The sequence below is a fragment of the Thermobia domestica genome, chromosome 9 (assembly GCF_964235325.1).
Source record: "Thermobia domestica chromosome 9, izTheDome1.hap1.1, whole genome shotgun sequence".
Lineage (NCBI taxonomy): Eukaryota > Metazoa > Arthropoda > Insecta > Zygentoma > Lepismatidae > Thermobia > Thermobia domestica.
Genome location: NC_137462.1, coordinates 115,430,483 through 115,453,452, shown reverse-complemented (window position 1 = coordinate 115,453,452; position 22,970 = coordinate 115,430,483). Strand labels below are relative to the sequence as shown.

The following is a 22,970-nucleotide window of genomic DNA, read 5'->3' as shown; positions in this document are numbered from 1 at the left end:
TTTCTTGACTTTCATGACCGTTTTCTGATTTCATGACTTTTTCGTGACATTCGTGACTTGCGTGACCGATAGAAACTCTGGTTTAGTTTCGGAAAATTACAAGCTGGTTCAACAGCCGCATATACTAATCTTTGATTAATTAAAGGATAATCTATCGTAAAAGAGCAATCCAGCTATTCATCACTGTGACAGAAAACTTATGGGCCGCAGATCTAATTTATTGACTTTTTCTTGACTTTCTTAATCTACTTGATTTCTTGACTTTTTCTGGACTTTCCTTACTTTTTTGATCCCTGCAATGTTCACAGAATAACCCTAACAGCTCCAGTACTGTGAATTGGCGCACTGTCATTTTGGAAAATTGCATCATTGACAGGAAACAACGTCCTGGCAGTAACGCATTCTGTAAGTGTAATCACAATACCCACGAAATACCAAGAAATTGCGGCCCACAGCATCACAGACCACTATGTTTCACGGTACGGAGGAAATACTTCGAAGCATTTTTTTTTTTGTGTGTGTGTGTGTGGGGGGGGATATCCAGCTTACACAATTTGTATTCGACTATGATTGTTCCAGTTACTTTTGTCGGATTCGCTCTACGGTACTTGGTGACAGTCCTCTTCAATGGTTACCGATCTCTTTACTGAGACTTTTTTTTTTTTTGGTACAATAATAGTGTTCAACGATACTGTTTTGGCATGATTTCTGTAAGTCGTCATCACCTTGGACACTGTTCCTTACGCTACATCTAACACACTGGCCACCTTCGCTACATTTTCACAAATAACCACGAACCTATAATTTGGCCTCTTTGAAATTCAAAACAGTACTCCCGGAGGAATTTTGTATTACCACCTCCCGCTCACTTCAATACACATCTCCGTTCTATCTCAACTGACATGTTGTTTTCGATCACCTACACACCACTAACAACAACTGGACGCTACACACGCATCCTTAATGTTCCCATTTTATACATCTTACGTATTGCAAACTACAGGCGTTTCCATTATTTTGATAATCATCTGCAGATTAGGCATTTAATTCAAACAAGGCTTTCAAACAAACACACGAGATATTAGACCACACGTAAAGTATACGATAGTGGTATTGCTCAATACAGTGTTCTAAGAAAAATATCTCGTATAGGGGAAAGAGCACTTTAGAAATCTGAAACAAAATGGAACTGATCTTGATTTCTTTTTTAAAAAATTAAAATATACAATATAAAATTTATACAAGAATAGCATCTGCCGAACCCAGCGCTGAGTAAGTTGAAGAGGCATTTACATTTGGACTAGTTTCCGAGTCAGAAATATAACCTCTAGTGAGTGATTTTCATCTGATTTCTTTATGAGGTTTGCTGATTTCCATCTTTGCATACCCATTCTGTTGGAATCTATGAAGTTTTCAACTCTTGGAACAGTCCCAATTATTCTTTTTACTTCAATTAGCACGAAATAATTCAAAAGATTTGAACCTGCCTCATTCTTCTTACTTTATGATCTAGGGTTTTTTATATCGCTGGTAATTATCACACATCGTGAAAACTGGCCAAGTGAATAACGGGTATTATCTTGTCTGAGTGTTCTGATTAAAGACAAGTTTGATCTCACTTATTTTACCGTAAATAGGTTGGGTTATTACGGCTGCAGGGCAGAGTTTGGGTCGCAAAATTCTTTCTTCTGTGATTTAAAAGAATATAGAAATATGACGACTCAAACCTGATGTGGAGGAATATTGTTTAAAATTTAAATTTGTTTTAAATAAATCAAAGTTAAGACAATTTTCTATTTGAAATTTTGAAGTTGACTCCCTGTACATACTTTTTCCCAAAATGTCTATATCTTATTTCCGATCTCCAACTGGGGTATTTTATTTTACATTTCGATGCTTTACTTACTGCTGCTTTCGAATTTTGATAATCAATCAATCATTAGCACCGTTTTACTCCGTGCTATAGATAGTGTGAAAAAAAATTTCCCTTTAGAAAGTCTTAAAAAATTTAGTATTTATTATAAAGAAAATAAAATAAACCCATCTTTTATTTGAAATTTTGAAACTGACTACCAGTAGCAATGTTTTCCATAAGCCACTGTCTTTAGTCTCAATTCCGCATACACGGTTTGATAGTCCTTTTAATGTTTAAAAGTGCTGTATAAAATACAAGCCAAGTTTACGACTGAATACAAATCAAATTCCTTACCCTGTATATTCATAAGTGAATAGGTGAACTAATAAAAATACAAATAATGTGAAGAAATAAAATTAAAATAGTATATTTTAATTATGGATAAAAGTGGAATAAACTAAAATCAGAATGAAAGAGAAAGTTGCAAGAACAATACAGAATGGGATAGTGCAAAGACGTTGTGCAAATTATATAGAAATAAATAATAATTACAAACAAAAATTAAGCTGTAAATGGGAACAAAAACTACTTCTAAACAAGAAACGTGTTACTGAAAACAGATAATTGGAGGTAAAAGGATAGATGGACAAAGATAAATTGTTGATGAGCACATGGAACAAAGGAATCCCGAAGCGGGCATGAAAAAAAGAAAAACTTTCGCAACTCGCTTCGTTAAAGGGAAAGGAGAAGCAGGAAAAACATTGGACAAAAGATCAGCAATAGTTAGAAAACATCAACTGTCGCTCCGTGTACCTGGCAGTTGATGTTTTCTATATATAGAAAGAGGCTGATCCGTTTCCACCCGAATAACTTGCAGACAGCGACATCTGTCAAACATGATTTCACAGAGTAACAATATTGCATGCACGTATGTATCAGTATCTCAGCTGTTGTGTACCAGATTGAAGATATTGTGGGCAGAATGCCACCAAAAACAAATCGCTTTTGGGAGGAGTATGTCATGGCTCTTTTCTATGCTAACTTTAAAATTTGCAAAGCAGAAGTGTTTGAACAATGGCTTTGCGGCACGACGAGCTACTGTTACTGTCATAATTAATGCTCGGATTTCCATGCAGGGTTGGACCCACCTGAAAAAACCCGCCTTAAAACCCACCTGGGTTTTTGAGCTTTTTGTTAGTATATTATTGGTACAACTAAGGTGATAACATTGAAAGTTATTTTTATCAGATTTTGAACTTTCTTTGGGCGAATTAGATGCTCTCATTTTAAGGTAGACAACAACATTCAACATAAGACCTTTATAAAGTTCTGAATAAACTGAATGGATGAATAAAAAAAAAAAAAAAAAAAAAAAAAAAAACTCCCCTTAGCTTGAGATAATTGTAGAACAAATTAATGTGTGGATTATGCTTATAGCCTATTTGAAGTAAAATAAGAAATTCTATATTTTAGAAAAATACTTTCCGTGAATAGTGTGCTTGCTGACTCGGCGCCGCCGAGAGACGTTATCCCTCATACGTTGACGGGTTTAAGGTCATAGGTGCCGGTACTAACAGTAAATATGTAAATACATTAGTAAAACTATTAGTATTATTCCTTATCTTTGGTGGCAACAGAAGTATTCAGTAAAATTTGGTTTTCCAACAACAAGAATTTGGTTTTCCAACAATAACAATTTGGTTTTCCAACAACAGTCATTTGTTGCTACCCTTCAAATAAGCATTCTGTAGAATCAACACCAGCAATAGCATAGATTTCTTGTCAAAATTAAGAAACTTAATGCTCGGAGCTCCCAAGACTATGTAACTCTTACTATTTCAAGTGCTGAATTCAAACTTCAGTATTAATTGAAGTTTCGATGTACAGTAAAGCAAGCTTCATTTTAAGGGAAAACCTGTCGTGAAGGAAGTGTTCGGGAAATTCCCGCAATGGAATGCGCAAAGCATCGGAAGTGAATACTCCAACAATAAAGCTATTTATTTTACGCTGGAAGATATTTAATTTCGTTTATTACATTTTAAAACATTTACTTTATAAATTATGAATTATAGGCCTATCTTTGTTAATTGTTTTAAATTAATTTTCGGAAAAGAATAGGGTTGGTTTTTCACCGACCTGGCCGGAAATATTGCTGTTATTTTGATTAAAGCCGGTGACCGGTGCAAACTTCGTACCAGCCCATTTATGACCGGTTTTTTCAAACGTGTATCTAGTTCAAAGTATAGATTTAAAAAGTAACTTTCATTCTGCAAATCCAAAACTCACCTTTCACCGTCTATCAACGATTAATATATTTTGTTCATCTGCTTACATAATTTTGAAGAGATGACAGGGACTGTATCACGGAAAATTTGAAATTTATTTGTAAGGAACTTTATACATTTATTGAGGGTAAAAAAAAGGACTTCTTAAAGCAATTTCCTGTAGTTGATGTGTAAGTTTAAAGAATAAATTTCATTTTCCAAATCCAAAATTGTCACGTAAAGATTAATTTATTCATTTGTTTCGATAATTTTAAAGAAGTGGTGATAAATACAAAAAAATGATCAATGCCGATTTCAGTTTCTCATTTATAGTAAGGATGGCCAATTCTGGAATTCGGAAAAATTTTTGGATTCTGGAATTTTCCGAAATCCGGAAAGTGAAATTTCCGGAATCCGGAAAATTTTGGCCATTCCTAATTTATAGCATTAAGCTTATTATTGAATGTACTAAGGATATGCAGAATACAGGTGCTAATGCACTTTTGTTTACAATAGTATTTTCCTTCCCATGGGGGAAGGGGTCCGAACAGAGATACGTTACACCTATACCTATATCATAGGGGATTTTCCGGGAGTGCGGTTTTTCTACTTTCCATAGTTAGCAAACACTAGAAAAGAACCGTCTTGCAACAAATGCTCGGGAAATTCCCGTAATTGAACGCACAAAGCATCGAAAGTGAACTTCAACAATAAAACCATTTATTTTACGTTGAAAAATATTTATTTCATATAAGACATTTTGATGAATTATGTCTTTGTTTCAAAATAATATAGCTATTTGGTATTCATATTTGCCGAACGTCACTCAGGCTCCTGGGACGATCTACATTTGTTCGTTTGTCTGCCTGTACTACACAGTGTTCAACTTTCTGTTTTTTAAATTTTCAGGATACAAACTGGACACACTCTAAATTTTCTGCATAGATTTTGGCGGCATACGAACGTAAAATTACAAAATGTCTCTTTAAAAAAATATAGCGGATATCCACGCTACAAAGGGCAGTTTTCGGTCTTTCAAGTTGAAATTTTCAGAGTAAAAGAACGAGAGACTAAATTAGCTGTATATATTTTGTCGGCATAAAATTTCAAAATGGCGGCCATTATTCAAAATAGCGTGTATCCATGCTACAGGGTACAATTTTCGGACTTTTTAAGTTCAAATTTTTAGGGTAGAAGCACGAGACATTCTAAATTTGCTGTATAGATTTTTTCGGCTATCCAATAAAAAAATTCAAAATGGCGGCCATTTTTTCAAAACAGCAGAGAATAGAAAAATGTTGCAAGTTGTGACAATGACAATCTTGAAATGTAAATCATATTTTAACATTTTTACCCCAAAGACATTGAAATATTTCGAAAAAACCCAATTAAACCCGAAAATACCCGAAAAAACCCACATGGGCTGACTTTTGCAAACACAAAAATAGGTTGTTATTGGTCATATAAATGCACATTTCAATCATATTTTAGGTTTAGGTCACATTTGGAGTCGAAGTAATACAAAGCATATTTTTAAAAATATTTTACACGAATTTCCCTTATTGATAGAAATATATTTGCCAGTATTGGTAACGAGGAGAGGCCATTCAGGCTTATGGGCTCAGCAATGTGCTATGATCTAAGCTTCACAAATTAAAATACTTATTTATTTATTTATTTATTTATTTATTTATTTTGCGTTCAAGAGACCACAGTATTGTACATTTGTACATGCGGTATAGAACATGTCAAATTCTATTATTGTCTATATAATAAACTACTACTATACTACCTTATACATCACTTAGTCTTACAACATGATACATATATGTACATAGAAATACCATACCTTATCTATTCATCTACCTGATTTTATTCATAGTGCGAGAATCTATAGTTTTTTTCTTTACATTATGCTATCTTCATTTAGTATTTAGGAAACACGTATTCAAGATATTTGATTATAATAATATATAAATAAATATGACTATTCATGTAATAATAAAATAAAATACCTTACTATTGATTCATACAACTACAAGTTTCTAGCTTGAGCATGTTTATAAAATTCCGAGACAGTATAAAAGCAGTGCTCTTGTAGGTACTTTGTTAGTCTTTGTTTAAAGAGGTGATCAGATTCTGAGTTTTTTATGTTGATGGGTAAGCTATTATAAATTTGTATTCCTGTATATTTTGGACCTTTTTGGTAAAGTGCTGTATTATGAATGGGAATTGCAAAATCGCTTTTGTTTCTGGTATTGTATGTGTGAATGTCACTGTTGCATTTAAGAGACGGTTTCAGGTATTTTCTTATAAAGATTGCCGTTCGTAATATATAAAGGCAAGGCAGTGGGAGAATTTTAAGCTCACGGAATATTCTTTTGCATGATACTCTTGATTTTGTACCTTTCATTGTTCTCAGTACTCTTTTTTGAATCTTAAAAATTGTCTTACTTTCTGCTGCGTTTCCCCAGTGTACTATTCCATACGTAAGTAGACTCTCAAACTGACTATTGTAAATTACTTTTAAGGCTGATATGTTGAATGATGTCTTCACACTTTTTAAGGCATAGTGCACTTTACAAAGTTTCTTTTGGAGTACAGATACGTGCCTATCCCACGTTAGTGTATCACTTACCCAGAGTCCTAGAAATTTCGTTGCTTTAACGTTATCTATAAATTTATTTTTAATAGATATGATAGGATTATTTACATGTGTATTTCGAGAGTGATGAAAGTTTATTACTGTAGTTTTATCGGTATTTAATTTTAATTTATTATTTTCAAGCCATGAGTTTAATTCTTCTATTGTTTGTTCGATACTAACTTTCATTTTACTGTCAGTGTATTCAGTAATGGCTAGACTTGTATCGTCAGCAAACATGGTTGGTTTGGCTGTTTTTATGTAAGCTGGAAAATCATTGATGAAAATTATAAAGAGAGTAGGACCTAAAATAGAGCCTTGTGGCACCCCGCATTTTATTGGTTTGATGTCAGAGGTATATTTGAAACTTGTACCCCGCTGATCCGTGTAATCAATTTCTACGGCTTGATTTCTATCTTCTAAATAGCTTTGGAACCATTTATTTACAACTCCTCTTACACCGATATTGTTTAGTTTTTCGAGGAGTATTTGATGCGAAACAAGGTCGAATGCCTTAGTTAAGTCAAGAAAAATGCCAGTACATTTATTCCTGTTGTCTAATGCATCCCGAATATAATCGAGATAATTAAATATCGCCGTCTCAGTTGACTTTTTGCGTTGGAAACCATTTTGAGCAATATCTATTATATTATATTTTTCCAAGAAGCTTACTATACGTTTTTGCATAGTTGATTCAATGATTTTTGAGAAGGGCGAAAGTAAGGCAATGGGTCTATAGTTTTCTACCTTATACCTATCATCTTTTTTATGAATTGGTTTAATTCGTGCTAATTTTAATTTTTGAGGAAACTGTCCTGATGAAAAGGAAAGGTTTATAAGATATGTCAAAGGTTCCTCTATATAAGCGGAACTTTTCTTCACTATTGTCATTGGAATGTTATCAAAACCTACTGACCATTTGTCTTTTTGCTTTGAAATTATTTGAGCAACTTCGTTAGGTATCACTGGCTGAAGGAACATCGTTTTTTGTAGCCTCTCTTCCGTAGATTTTTTTTCGAATTTAGTACCCGTTACACTTTTATTTCCGATTTCAGTAAAATAGTTGTTCATAATATTAGCAACTAATACTGGGTCAGTTATTTTAGTATCTACATGATTCAATTCAATGTTTCCTATCTCCCTAGAAGATGCTTTACTGTTTGTTTCACTCTTTACTATTTTCCAAAGTGTTTTTGATTTATTTTTTGAATGCTCAATTTGTTTGTCATATTCCATTCTTTTAGCCATTTTTATTACACGTCTATATATGCGCTTGTAATTCGCGTAATATCTATTAAGTTCCGGGTTCGATAACTCTTGTTTGACTCTTTGTGTCAACTCTCTAATTGTTTTGCTGGATTTCTTTATTCCTGAAGTTATCCACGACTTTGTCTTATGTGTGTAAATTTTACGAGTGGTAGTCGGGAATGCTGCATTAAAATAGTTACTATATATGTTAAGGAAATATTCCCAGGCTTTATCTACTGTAGTTTGCTTGTAGATCTCCTCCCATGTTTCACCGCTTAAGAGATAGTTGAAGTAGACCACATTGTCTGCGCTAAAATTTCTTTTAGTGATAGTTTTCGATATTCTATTAATATTGCTACTGGTTACATTTAGAATAGTAAAAATTTGAGCTTCATGGTCGGAAAATCCGGTATTGAAAACTTTCACGGAATATTCTAAGACATCTTTGTTTAGGAGCATTTGGTCTATTGCGCTTTTTGTTGTCGGTGTTATTCTGGTGGGTTCCCTAACTACTGGCGTTAAGTTGTATGAATCAATAAGAACCTGTACGTTTTTATCGATTTCGCTTGACAAAAAATTAACATTCAGGTCACCTATTACTACTACTTTATTACCTGGGGTAGTTAATTTTTTCAGTATCTCATCTAAATTGTGTGCTAATACTTTAATATTACTATTTGGGGTTCTGTAAATACAAATGATAAATAGTTTTTGTTTTGGTAACTCCATTATACAGGACTCAAAGTCTTTTTCGGTGTTGAGGTAATTAAAATTTTTACATATATTTGTCTCTAATCCTGTTTTAATATATATCGCAACTCCCCCTCTTTGGGTACCCGTTCTACAGTACCACTCTACTAATGTATAGTTATGGATTTTATAATATTCTATTTCATCTAATTTTAACCAATGTTCCGTTATACAGATTACATGTATATTATCTAATTCAGTGGAAAGTAGTACCTCCAGCATGTTAATTTTTACCTTATTGAGACCTTGAACATTTTGATGAAAAATATTAATACTACCTATCGATACATGTGTAGTATTTTGTTTCTTTAAGTTTCTTCTGTCATGCGTAAATTTTGTTTTTGAATTTGTTAGCGTTTCACGAGTGTTTGAACATTTAGTAGTATCGGTATCCCCTACCATAAAAAATCACTGGATAATATTTTTCGCGTTCTCTTCCGTCGTTCTAGCTTTTGGCCGTTTTCTGTAGTTACATCGTTCACTCGATTGTTTTCTGTGCGTGGATACAATAACTTGTTTTCATAATTAAGATTACTAACACTACTAACTTTACTAATGTTACTGCTAATTTGGCCTGACCCTATAACGCCATCATAATCTGCTATCACCTTGCTACTATCTTCTGCTTTCTGGTTTAAATCATTTGACCTCTGTACTAAACTAATTCTATCCACATAATCTAAACTTACACCAATAGAGCGTGCATTTTCGTTGAATTGAACAAGGCTCTTGTTTTTGGTATTTCTACTGTCAAGTACTACAGGAGCTACACCTTTCGTATTTTCTACTGAGACTTGCCATGCTAATGGTATAGGATCCCTCTTAGGCTGCTGTTTGACTAGATTACATAGTTTTTCTGCCAAAATTGTTTTACCTATCCCGTTGAAATGCAACCCATGTCTGGTATGATACTCCCGTGGACTGTTGCTAATATCTAACACTTTAACATTTTTGAAATGTTTACACACTTTTATTATTTCTTTATTAGTCTTCTGCACTTCTTTATTCACAATTGATGCTCCAATAAGGTCTGCACTTCTTTATTCACAATTGATGCTCCTTCCAATACTTATTCAAAATTAAATAATTTTGTGAACTTCTTAATAAACTGCTATTCTTATTGAAATTTGTTAAAAATATACATAACGTCTGGTCATTCTGTCATGTTTTGCCATTTTCTAGGGCATACATGCATAAATATTTTCGAAGTGTTTAGGTCATAGAATTTAAGCCCTAGTTATAATTAAATGTTATTTATAGTAGCTTTCTCTACAACTATCTGCAAGGCCAGTTATTGATGCATGCGTTGGTTTATTGGTGCATATATTAATACCACGGCATATCGCGGAGTGCAAAAGCAAGGATAAAAGGTTGAATGAGCGCCACCTAACTGATTTATTGTGACAATGAACAAAGCATGGACTGTGAAAAAGTTTGGGGCATTACTTATAGAGATTTGATTTAAAAAATTGTTGTAACTTTACGCATCGATGCAAAGAAAGTGTTTCAAAAGGATTTAAGGTTATTACTTTTGCACCAGGGGAAGCTCAATTATCAACATGTCCTAATCCCAGTTTATACAAACATTGAGTGGCAACGAGCCCATCGTGTGGAACAGCACCAGGAACTAAGCTTAAGTCATCACTAGTTTCCTACCCACGCATGACAGCTGTAACTGCACCCAAGCTTTTGGGATCAAAAAATTCAATATTTTAATCAAAAATTTTCTTGTACACCTTATTTCTGGAGAACTACATACAGTGTAGTCTAACCCAAACTATCACTTAACTCAGTATGTGCTTATTCCGTAGAAAGTACGAAAACTCGTTTTAGAGGCCGTTCAAAAATTTTGTGGCCCCTGATCCAGAAACTAATTTTTGGCCAAGATCACATTCCGCACTAAAGGCGCGTAGCTAATCCAAGCTATTTCGTTCGATGATATTTCCACTAACAGTTGATGACAGTCTCATGGATTATTGTGGTTTAGACTTCTCAAATCGCGCCTATCATCATTGCGGGTTTGCACGCTAAATGACCTCTGGAGAGCCTGAAAGCAGGAGTTGCAATGTACCATTAGAAGCTGCAACAAATCAGCTGCAACGCGCATTGTGGTATTCAATGGCCCATAAAAGTGGCCACCACATTGAGCATGATCGATGGTGGAAGGGTGGAATATTTTAGGTAAGCAACAACCATAATTCGTTCGGACGGAAACGAATCAGCCTCGGTAGTATATAAAAAATGCTATAGATATCCATTAGTTTTGGAACTCCTTCTTAAATTTGATAAAATACCTTGCATATTCGTCGAAATCAAGCCAAAACAATCGATTAGACTGCAGTTCCAAGCTTCTTAGTGGAAAAATATCAAGATGACTTAACTCAGCATAGTCCGAAATCTGCAAAAGATTGTATGAATGAATGATTATGGTTTAATGGTGTGGTGGTGGGTAGTCAGCAGCAAGGCTATTTGTCCCAGTCACTATAAGACCAATGGTAGACATGTACTGTGCGTACTGTGCTGTTTAGAAATGCAAAATAAGTTTTCTAAAAAAAAAAAAAAAAAAAAAAAAAAAAAAAGAGCATAGTTCAAATTCAAATAAAAGTACTACTAAAGTACTACAAAAAGACATGTTAAAACAAACCAACCCATAAAAATTAAATCACAGGTTGAACAAGACTAAAAGAGCAAAACTCAAGTTATATTACACGAATCACAAAAAAAGTAATAAAAGTAGAACATAATACGAAAAACTAACAAGAAAAACAGAGTATGTTAGTTATTCGAATTTTACGAACAAAAGTCAGAACGCACGTCATTAAAGATTACAATATCTTTTAAAATCTAAGATTTTCAGACATTCCTAAAAGTTCTCTGAGGTCTGAGTATTGTGGTTCCGGGTAGTGTAGTTGCTAATGCTCTCACCATTGGTGCGAGCGATCTCGGGTTCTATTCTCGGTGGGGACACTCGGTCAAAAAGGCTTTTTCAGACCAACCATTCTGAGTGATGTTTTTCCTACATTTTCCTCATTCACGCCAGGCAAATGCCCAGAAATATCTATAAATAAATAGAATAAGATCTGAGTTTTCTGGACATTATACAAGAATGTGCTAAATACTCAATGAAATAATACTATCTTCACAATATGAACGGTTAGCGCCATACATTAAACAGAAATGAGTGTGTCCGATACGCAAGTGTGTCAAGATCACTTCATCTCGGCGATTAGTACGCGGCGACGTCTGCCAATTGACCAAAAAAAAAAAAAAAAAAAAAAAAAAAAAAAATCGGAGCTGATTTTTATTGTAGTCTCTATGTGTTTAAAAATATGTATCATGAAATGGTGACATTTAACATTCTACATTTAAACCCTGTAAGTTAAAGAAAGCTAAATTGCCTTTTTTTCGGAAAGGAAATAAGACCAAATATATGATTTATTATTATTATTTATCCTGAGAAAATGAGATATGGTATCGGTCCACCAGAAAAACCACATCGCTTGGGTTTGAACCTGCTACAAACCGACGACTGTACACAAATCATGAACAAGGATCGGATTAGTTTGATTACATATTCCTTTACTTATGAATTTAATTTCTACTAATATTTTATTTAATTTGGTTAGTTTTTTTTTTTTTTTTTTCAAATGTACATTACTTTAATTCACATGCTATTATTTCTCAAATTTTTCTCTTTGTGACTCATTTTCTCCCTTCGTTTTCCTGTACGTATCCCCTCCTTGATATTGGCTATACATGAAAAGTTTTTATGATGATTATACTGCATATACGCGCGAAAGGTAAGTTAACTGGTTTCAGGTACAAAATTAAATTCCATCAAACCTGCCTACAGAACAACTTCTATCCAAATTGCTAGTTAAATTAATAATGAATACAAGTAACCTACCCTCTCTTTACCTGTTTAAAATATCAAAGGCAATATCAATTCTATTTATGATTTTGGTTATATCTTTCTATTTTGACGTAAATTTTACTATTTTGAAATTAACTTAACTTACATCGGAACAACTAGAGACATACAGCACTTAATTCCAAGTTCTGATCTGAACATGCGGAAACAAATACTACTCCAGACAAGGAGAGAGAACTCCGTAAAATTATAGTAGTCAATGTAAACACGATACTTCTATTTTTAAACAATGTCAGACTGCTTCAATCAGGAAGTGACACTAAACCATAAACTTCACAATGCATTGTTAACATCAATTATCAAATAAAATATTAAAAATAACTGTCCTTATCTAGGATAACTATCTGTAGGTTTCCTACAGTTGTATGATAGCGAGGGATGGAGACTTTTATTCATCAATTTCATCTTTACCATCATTAAGTGCTTAGCTGTATACGAAAGCCTTGCCGTCTTCAACATCAAAGTTACCCTGGAGCTCATCGTAGCTTGGAATAACATCGATTCCATAACGTTATATCAAGAATAAACAAGCAGTTTTCTTTTTATTTCTGTTAATGCAATAATTCTATTCTTATTGAAATTAAGAAGAATTCCAGTAATTGTAAATTATAGTATATTACTATAATCGCAGCTATCTCCAGGATACAACAGATACCTTTTTTCCCCTTATTTGCAAATACTTTATTCCTTCACTTATCATGTCACTTTAATTCAGCGTTATTCTGCGCATTTTCGGTCATTGATTTGAAAATTGTGCTCTCTAACAGTCTGTTCCTTGCTTGTGTATTTCACATGTCATACTACGTATGCGTTTTGACAAAAGGATATATTAAAATCAAGCTTTCTACAATTCTACAGGATGCATTAAAATCAAGCTTTCCAGAACGGTTAAGCTTTAAATTTTTATCCAGATTTAAAATGTGGCTTATGCGGATGTCATGTCCATATTTTTGTTGAGACATGAGGACCGAGTGACTGTAGGACATTGAGGGCAAAACTGACTTCGTATTTGGTAAAGCTTCAATGTGACATTTTCGCTACACGTGAAGATCATCCGACGTTTCAAGACTTAAATAATTACCTTAAATTACCTAATTTTAACTGCTACCTTTTTTAAAAAAAAAAAAAAAAATTCTGTTTATTTAAAGTCTGAATTATTCTAGAATATCGAATTAGGTATTTATTTCTATATAATTTGTTTGCATTCTAGTGTTTTTCAGACTTGTGGTAGATCGCCCCATATATTTAGCATACGAAAATGAAATGAAATCTTTTAAATTTTACGTCCCACGATTATGCCGGTTGGGCTAAAGGAGACGGTGATGATGAAAGATGAGAAAAATGGTGGAATGAAGAAAGTGGAAGGAAATGGGAGAACCCCGAGAAAACCCACGAGCACGGGGTTTGTCTACCACAAAGTCTACACGGCGCGAGCTGGGATCGAACCAGGGACCCCAAGCACCGGAGGTGAACGCTCTACCACTGAGCCACCGTGCCCCCTATTTATCATACGAGTTTCCTCGTGCCTAAAAGGATGCCATAATGTCAGCCTTTGAATTGTAATCAGCCTGGCGTTTTGTAATGTAACACTTTAGAATTCTTCGAACATTTTACGACTGAAAAATTATACTTAAAATGTAGTGAAACTACATTACAAGAATAAATATGGATACCGCTGAAAAATATCAACTGAGATTTTCTTATAGATTTTCCTAAAGATCAAAGATACATACCTCATTCATGGAAAGATTCAACTCCTCAATACTACAAAGCGGAGAATTTGTTGCTTTCATCAAAAATTGAAGACTCTTAATTTTATTCATGCTTAACGACAATGATGTAACATTCAAAATATTCTCACGAATAATTTGAACGATAATTTCAAAGGTCACCGATTCGCCAATTGTAAACAAACACATATTAATTAGCTCTGAAAGAAAGAAAGTATACACAGATATAGTAAAACATTATATACAGATATACTAGAAAGGAGTTTCATCAATGGGTAATTTAATATCTCAAAAATTATCTACATCATACACTAAAATTCTACATTTGTTTAAGGGACTAATTCATTCGCTGAGAGCGCATTCTTTTTTTTTTTTTTCCTGGGAAATTATGTTCCCTTTTATCATTTTACTATTGTTTTGTCTTCCGCAACATTTCATCTTCTTAACTTACTGAGCATAAATATGCGATCTTAAACTAATGATTTTATTTACCTCATTTGTCAGTAAGTCTATTAGGTATTTAATTATATAGACAAAAAATAAATATTGTATAACCAAAATAAAATCCCTATAGAAGACAAAGTCTGTTTACCTGAGTAGTACATCCTGACGTTTGAATAAGGTACAATATCCCGCTGTATTTTTTCTGTCAACACTGACGAGCATGTTGCTACTCTCGGACTATGTTTTGAAATGTTTATATTGAATATTTAATTTTTTTCTGGTAGGTAAAGAATACCTTAATTGCTTAAAGTCAAAAATTAATAGAGTAATAAATAACATGCTCGACAATGTTGACAGAAATAAAATCAACGGAATATCATACTTTTTTTTCAATCGTAACGACGTACCACTCAGGTAATTAAAAAAAAGGAAGAAAAAAAAACTTTTTTAGAAAATTTTAAGTTGAAAAGCATACCTTAACATATTATAAAATTCCTAAATAAAATTATCTTCCTATTTTAATTATTACGTATTAATGATTATAATTAACATTGTACTAACACGTACCAGCTTAAAAATTCTTTTTGAAGTTTCATACAGTTACTTAGAAATATTAAACGAAAGTTTAGTTATAGTTGTGTTAATTTTACAACTTTTAGAGAAAAAAGTTTCGTATTAAGGTACGAAATGTTTTAATGGACATAACACTTACACTAACAAACAGTTATCTTGACAAAAAGGAGAAAAATACCTTTATCCATATATAAGAACTGCAAGTTGAGCGTCTTGGTAAAAGGACTCCACCTCTTTATAACAACAGTTCTTAGCCTTTCCAATAATGATTCTGTTATGATAGGCACAATGGAAAATATTGGTTCAATACAAATTACCTACAAAGGGAGAAGAAAATCATAGTGCATCTCAGACCCGTTAACCTCACTGTAATTCATTTTATTACTGCTATTGCTAAACATCTTTAAATACAGTTTAGATTTTTTTTTTTTTTTTTTTTTTTTTTTTTTTTTTTTTTTTTTTAGGTTTGTGTTTAACTTCTGTTAGTTATGCTCAGTTGGACAAACAGAAAATGGATTCAAACTGGAACTAAATACTGCTAACTACTTTCTAATTTTAAGGCATGTCATTTACGAATTGAATTGTATTATTTTGTTATCAATTTTTATCATTAGACGCAAGAACTTGCACTGAAATACTATCCTGAATTGAAATACTACTATTCTTCTAAAAGCAATATATATATATATATATATGTCCCTAGGCATATACATTTTTGCCCTAAATTTTACACTGCCTTCGTACACTGATATGTGGCTAAAAATCTTTAAAATACTACATTCCAATACGGCGCTCAATTCGACGAATCACTGATTAAATGTTAGGTGAGATTTATAGTTACTTTCTGTAGTGATGTCTGTTGATGTTTTCAGTATTTTTGCATCATAATCCTTCTGTTCCAACCATGGTCGCTTACATACATATCCAGGGTGAACCACTTAAACTGATCCCTTTTTGTAATTCTAAATTAATTAATAGTTATAAAAGGCTGAAATTTTATACGAAGCAAATATCAAGAGGAAGAAGCCGTTTGACATACTCTGGAATACCACCAGATAGCCCAGGAAATAAAGGGTTTTTGTCGGGAAAAATTCGAGACAAGCTGAATTTCTACCAATTGTTAGGGCTCAACTAGAAGTGTATTTTCCCAAAAGTCCCCACCCCTTGTGCTTTCCCCTCCACCCTCCCTTTAACATCCGATTTGCAAGGTTTTCGATTTTTCGCTCATATCTCCGTTATTATTAATTCGATCTTTAAACTGTTTTTACACTTTTCTTCCTTGAATCACGATCTAGAAAAAAAATTTTCTTAATAATTTTTGCTAGGGTTAATACTTTAAGAAATATTCGTAGAAATATGTAAACTTTTACATTTTTATGTGTACTTTTTTCCGTTTTTTATATTTTAACTTTTGTGTATTCGATAATTTGTAGAAAAGCTTCAAATAAAAGTTGTAGAGTGCTTCTTTGGCTTTAAAACAATGTAAATATTACTATACTTAGAGATATGGGAAGTGTAAAAGGGCACCTAAAGAGAGCGAAGTGTGCGCTTACCATTATTGCGAACTTCGCAGAGTTGCCGCGCCCTCACTCGCCTCTTTTACATCAAATACCGAGTGAACCCCTAGGCAATATCCAAAAAATGGGTTCCTTTCTTTCTTTTGCTGGCTTCGTTGGTAACCTGAGCTTTGATACTCACGGTCCCTGCCTCGAGCCACACTCACTATCGTTCTTGATGAATGATGATCATAAATAAATATTTTCCGATTTTGTGGAATATATTTCTCGTATTTTTTCTCTTTTTTTTTTTTTTTTTTTTTTTTTGTCAGTTTTGGTTCCGGAGCTTCTGCCCCTAACCCATATGATATAGGGTTGTTCCATTATTCACCACGTATGGACCCGCCGTGTCCCAGACTGACAGCCGGCAGCTGTGAATTCATTGACAATATTATCTATTAAAAATAATCATTGCCATTCACAGAATCACGGACCTCTCACACACCGCTAGCTAATGTTACAATTTTGTGTTTCTTATACATGCTATGTTCATTATTCATTTCTTGACTTTTGTTTAAACATCATCCTATCAATAATTCATATATACAATTCCTGTCTATATTGAAGGCATTTAGCACTATTTACAATATAAACATGCTATTATTCATAATCAATTGTGTCTTGATCTTCGACCTTGGTTGCTGCGTTGTGACATGAGAGACCATTACAATGTTCGCACATAGCTGAACAATTTATATCTGACAACACTTACAATAATCTCCACAATCATTTTGTAAGAACACGACACTAAACACAATAAATCATCTGGTGCAAAAGGCTTTGAAGAGGTAACTGGTTTAAGTACTTTTCTCACCCCTCCATTTCCTCTTACGGACTCTAGCTTTCATCCCCATTCAATAGCTGACAAATTGGCTCTGGTACGCGTGCGAGCTCAGCACGAAATATCGTTATGTACAGACCTTTGGTTCTCGGTTCTTGAGGGATATAAGTTAGAAATAATAATTCACAAATGTAAACAGTGTAAAATTTATATTTTACAGAATATTAAAATATAATTATTTACTAATAGTGATTATTAATGCGTTATCGACAATATATTTTATAATGTAAAAAAGACTAACAAATTACGAAATAGAGGGATTCTGTATAAACTGATCGTGATAGTATGAGGTAACTCTGTAATAAATTTACTTTTAACAATTGGCTTTAACAAAATATGAAACACGAAGTGATTATATGTACTGATACTGATTCTAAAGACTCCTCATTAAAATCCCCCATTCATTTCTCTTATTTTCTATAACTAACTAAGTCATCATCAAAAACAATTTGATTGCTTTCAAAAATAAGCAATTAAATACTAACAAAATACTGTTGAATGGTTTATTTGTTCTAAAGATGTTTTATATACGGTAGGACAAAGAACTACGATCTGACTATAATAATCTCATCAAACGAGAATTCAAATTTTAAACAGGTGTGTTTTCGTTCTCGTATTAGTTTTTACTGCTACTAACTTCAGAAGAACAAATTTTTTATTTGATTGTTTGTTGAATTTCAGCGTCCCTTTTCAGTATCGAGCGAGACTATACAAGACGTGGAGCTACATTTTAAAGTGGAGTCCGAACCACCGTAACACGTTCAATGCTTTCCCACTCGGGACCCTGTGCATTAAAGAAATACGCCCTAGCCACTAGACCAATGGGTAGGGCTTGAAATTTTTTCTTGGGATTATGAAATTATATATTTAAAAGAAAAGTTTGCAGCTTCCCAGTATCTCTCTCATTCTATGAGAATTAATATTGTAACCGGGGATTTAGTAAGTATTTATCACTTTCCGTTGCATTAAACTTAGAGATGGAAACTACCATTGTGCCACAGAATCCATATAAAAACTGCTACCGGCTATCGTTTTTCTTTACTATGAAACTGGAAATGGTATTTTCTCACCATTTCCGGTTTACATAGAGGGATAGCGATCGAGATGACAATCTTCCAATTCTGGATTCATAATATATATATATATATATATATATATATATATATATATATATGGTGATCAGAACAATGGAAACATCTGAACCAAATTGCAACTTACCAGATTAATATGGTGTCAGGCCACCTTTCGCCTTCAGAACAGCCTTGATGCGACGTGGGATGGAGGCATAGAGGTCGTGAATGGTAGCAAGTGGAATTTTACACCATTCCTCGTGCAAGGCATCGGCCAGTTCTGTGAGAGAGGATGGAGGTGGAAATCGTCGCCGGAGTCGTGTTTCCAAGACGGACCACAGATGTTCAATTATGTTGAGATCTGGGGATTGGGCGGGCCAGGGGACGTCTTGAACTTCATCCCGATGTTCCTCAAACCACGCTGCAACAACGCCAGCTGTGTGAATGGGTGCATTATCATCCTGGAAGATGGCGTCATTATCCGGGAACAACATCCGGACCATGGGATGCAAGTGGTCTCCTAAAATTGCGACATAATCGTTGGCAGTGATTCGTCCGCTAAGTGTGACCACAGGACCCAATGAAAACCATGATATGGCGGGCCATAGCATCACCGAGCCGCCGCCATGTTTCACAGTTGGGCGGAGACACTGCAGATCATAAGCTTCTTTGGGCGTTCTCCACACATAAACACGGTCCGTGGTTGGGAATAGGGTGAAGGATGACTCATCCGACCATATCACACGTTTCCAGTCCTCAACGGTCCAAGCTGCACGGTCGCGGCACCATTTGCGGCGTGCGAAAGCGTTATGGTCCCTGATGAGCGGTTTGGCCCGTGCAACACGACCCCGTAAGTTCATGTCATGTAATTCGCGGCGGACTGTGATTGTCGAAACAGGGTGGGGGAGGTGCTGCTCGAGTTCCTCCGTCACTTGCTCCGCAGTGGCACGACGGTTCTGCGTGACAATGCGCTTTAATACCCGGCGTGACCTGTCATTCATGATTTTCTTCCGCCCACTGTTCCGCTTCCCCGACGTGGTTTACCCGCGTGTTGTGTAGGCCGTCATCACCTTCGACACTGTCCCACGCGACACACCTAACACAGTAGCCACTGCCGTCACACTCACTCCACATAACCGCGCACCAACAATTTTCCCTCTTTGAAAATCTGAGAGGTCTCCCATTTTACACTACCTCCGTCTGCTGCAGCCACTGGACACTGCTGTTCCACTGCGCCTGACGTAGTATGGAGACCGATCTAACACACCACCACCAGCGGTCCGGCGCTGCGAGCGCCACGACACCACTGCTAACCCATACTTCTGACGTGTTGCCAACTACAGGTGTTTCCATTTTTTTGATCACCATCTATATATATATATATCGTTATCTCTCATCATTTTTGCTCTATGATGATCACTATTGAAATTAGAAGTGGCAATAAATTTCTACCACAGGATAAAACTTGGGAGATAGTCTATTATCAAGGTACTGAATTCATGCTTCTCGCTGTGATCGCCCCCCCCCCCCTGAATCCGTCCCTGGTTGTGATACATTTCTCTTAATTACTTCTTGTTTTTGTAGTGAAACAAGTGAGTTTCGTTTCACAGTATAAAACTACGGTAGACTTCTAATCTATGCGAATTGAATACTCAAACTTTAGTACAACAAGTAGCACAACTAAAACTCCTGGTTGGAATAGATTAATAAGATCAAGGATAGAATCTGTTCCTCGGATGCTGAATCCGTATCAAAAAAGCTATTATTAGCTGTCACTTATCGTTTTTGTTCTACGGCGATAAAGGCTGAAAGCAGGAATGGTTAATTTGAACCACTTCCGGCTTGAATATTAGGTTAAAGGACGCTGAATCGATTTCAGAAAAACCTCTTCTCGACATCTTTTATAGTTTTTGCTCTATGAATATAAGTATTGGAATCGAAAGTAGTAGTAAATTTCAAGCATTTCCGGTTACAAAAGAGTGATGCAGGTTATGACGATATGTTTTCTTAAAACCGTGAATTGATTCCAGAAAATTGCTTGTCGCTATCTATTACAATTTTTGTTTTATCGCGACAAGTGTTAAAACCGGAAATGGTTAATTTGAACACTTTCGGTTCAAATAAAGTGTTAACGAAGAAGGTGGAATCTATTCTTGGGACGCTGAGAAATTTTATGCTTACCAATAGATTAAAAAAAATGTTTACAGTAATTTGATATCTCAAACCATTCCAGATATACGCAAAACATGGTTAGAGATGGTTGTACTGCTTAAAATGACGTATTTGTTGGAAACGTTTACAATGATTGTCGATTTCCTCCGCTTATAACATTGAAGTTTTTGGTAGTTGTAATTACAAGTTCTCGCAATTTATGTAGATTTGAAATATTTACAATTCATAATTTTAACTAGAGATGCAAGGGCTCGGAAAAAAACCGGCTTTTTTGGAAAAAAACTCGGTTTTTTCTGCTTTGCTTTTTTGCTTGGGAAATTTTGGGCTTTTTTCAAAATTCTGCTTTAAATCGATAAAGCAGACTTTGTTTCGCTTCTCTATAACACAGAAAGTCATTTAATTAGTGGTTGATGCCGATAAGAATATAAAACCTCGAAAGTAAACCATGAATTTCGAAAAGATATTTTAAACAATTTTACTTCAACATTTTTACATTATGAATTCCAAAGGATTAACCAATGTATATAATAAACACATTTTAACCTCCTATATACAAAAGTAAGCAGAGTTGGCAAGAACCATCGTTGTTTCTGAAAATGCCAAAAACCCGTTTTGGGGGGGCAGTTTAAACCAGGCTTTTTTGGGGTTTAAACCAGGTTTTTTGATTTAGATATTTTGCTTTATGTATTTGTATTACATATTCACAGAAATAAGTTTGTTTCGCCTTGGTTTTATTATTCAACAACGGGGTTATGCTGGAAGAGATCCCATAAGCTTAAAGAAGTCCGGTCAGTAAATTTCTTAAATTGAGAAACTCCCGCCCTAGCCATCGGGAAAATCCCGTCATTCTTTTAAATGTAAAACAATAACGGGAAAATCCTGTAAAATTTAATTTGCATGTAAAATTTAAAGGTCAACGTATTATAATCAGTACGCTAAAACTGAGTGACACACAATCATAGTCAACGTCTTGCGAATAAAATCAGAAAAATAAACACACTGCTGAACAAGACTGCACTTATTTAATATAAAAACACATTTACACGTGACGTTTCGATCTTCTATCCAAGATCCTCATCAGACGTGAGTGTACGTCTGATGAGGATCTTGGATAGAAGATCGAAACGTCACGTGTAAATGTGTTTTTATATTAAATAAGTGCAGTCTTGTTCAGCAGTGTGTTTATTTTTCTAAAACTGAGGTATTAAATTACAAATTTAGTATGTAGGTATCATTGAAAGTCCAATCCAAGCTAATGTTGGAAGCTAAGTAGGCAATCGATAAATTTTACCAATTTTAATCAATATATTTAAGCAACCATCGCTTCTTTATAAAACAACAGGCATGCAGAAATATATAATTTGATTTCGTTTTGTATGTTTAGGCTTAACATCCTTACGTAATACCGAGGTTATCAAGGAGAAGACTTTCGCTTAAAGTGACATCCGAAAGAGTACTTGGTTTACACATGAAAGAAGGGTTGTGGTTCGACCGACAATTGAACATGGGACACCTTGATTAAAAGGTGAAAAGGAAATAAGACTAATGCAGATGGTTTGACATGTGAAACGTCACTATGAAGTTCACACGATTCGCATTTTTGTTCTTTTAATTTTTTTAGTTTAAACCAGTTATTAAAAAAAAACAGCTGGTGTAAACGAGCCAACCCTAAGAGTAAAAACTTCTTTCAAAAAATACACAAATAACTAGCAAAATTGTATGTAGTATTTTTACTTCAAAATATTCCATACCCTCTTTTTGAAACAAAATAAAATTAAAATAAAACATAAGAGAAATACTTAGATTTGTATGATACAATTAAAGGCTGCACACGGTTCTGTATATTCTTGAAATTCTACAGTCAAGTTTTTTATAACCACCATCAAGGGCGC

At 34.4% G+C, this 22,970-nt stretch overlaps 1 protein-coding gene across 6 annotated transcripts in view; it reads right to left on the bottom strand.

Moving 5' to 3' along the window:
- Window positions 1–22,970, bottom strand: part of LOC145694950 (uncharacterized) — a 210,265-nt gene that overhangs the window by 56,967 nt on the left and 130,328 nt on the right. For all 6 annotated transcript variants that reach the window (XM_081771747.1, XM_081771752.1, XM_081771751.1 and 3 more), the window contains 3 exons: window positions 15,618–15,756; window positions 14,426–14,622; window positions 11,056–11,159 (listed from right to left, as the gene is read on the bottom strand). In XM_081771747.1, the coding sequence (XP_081627873.1) occupies window positions 11,056–11,159; window positions 14,426–14,622; window positions 15,618–15,756 (440 nt within the window). The remainder of the gene's footprint in view (window positions 1–11,055; window positions 11,160–14,425; window positions 14,623–15,617; window positions 15,757–22,970) is intronic.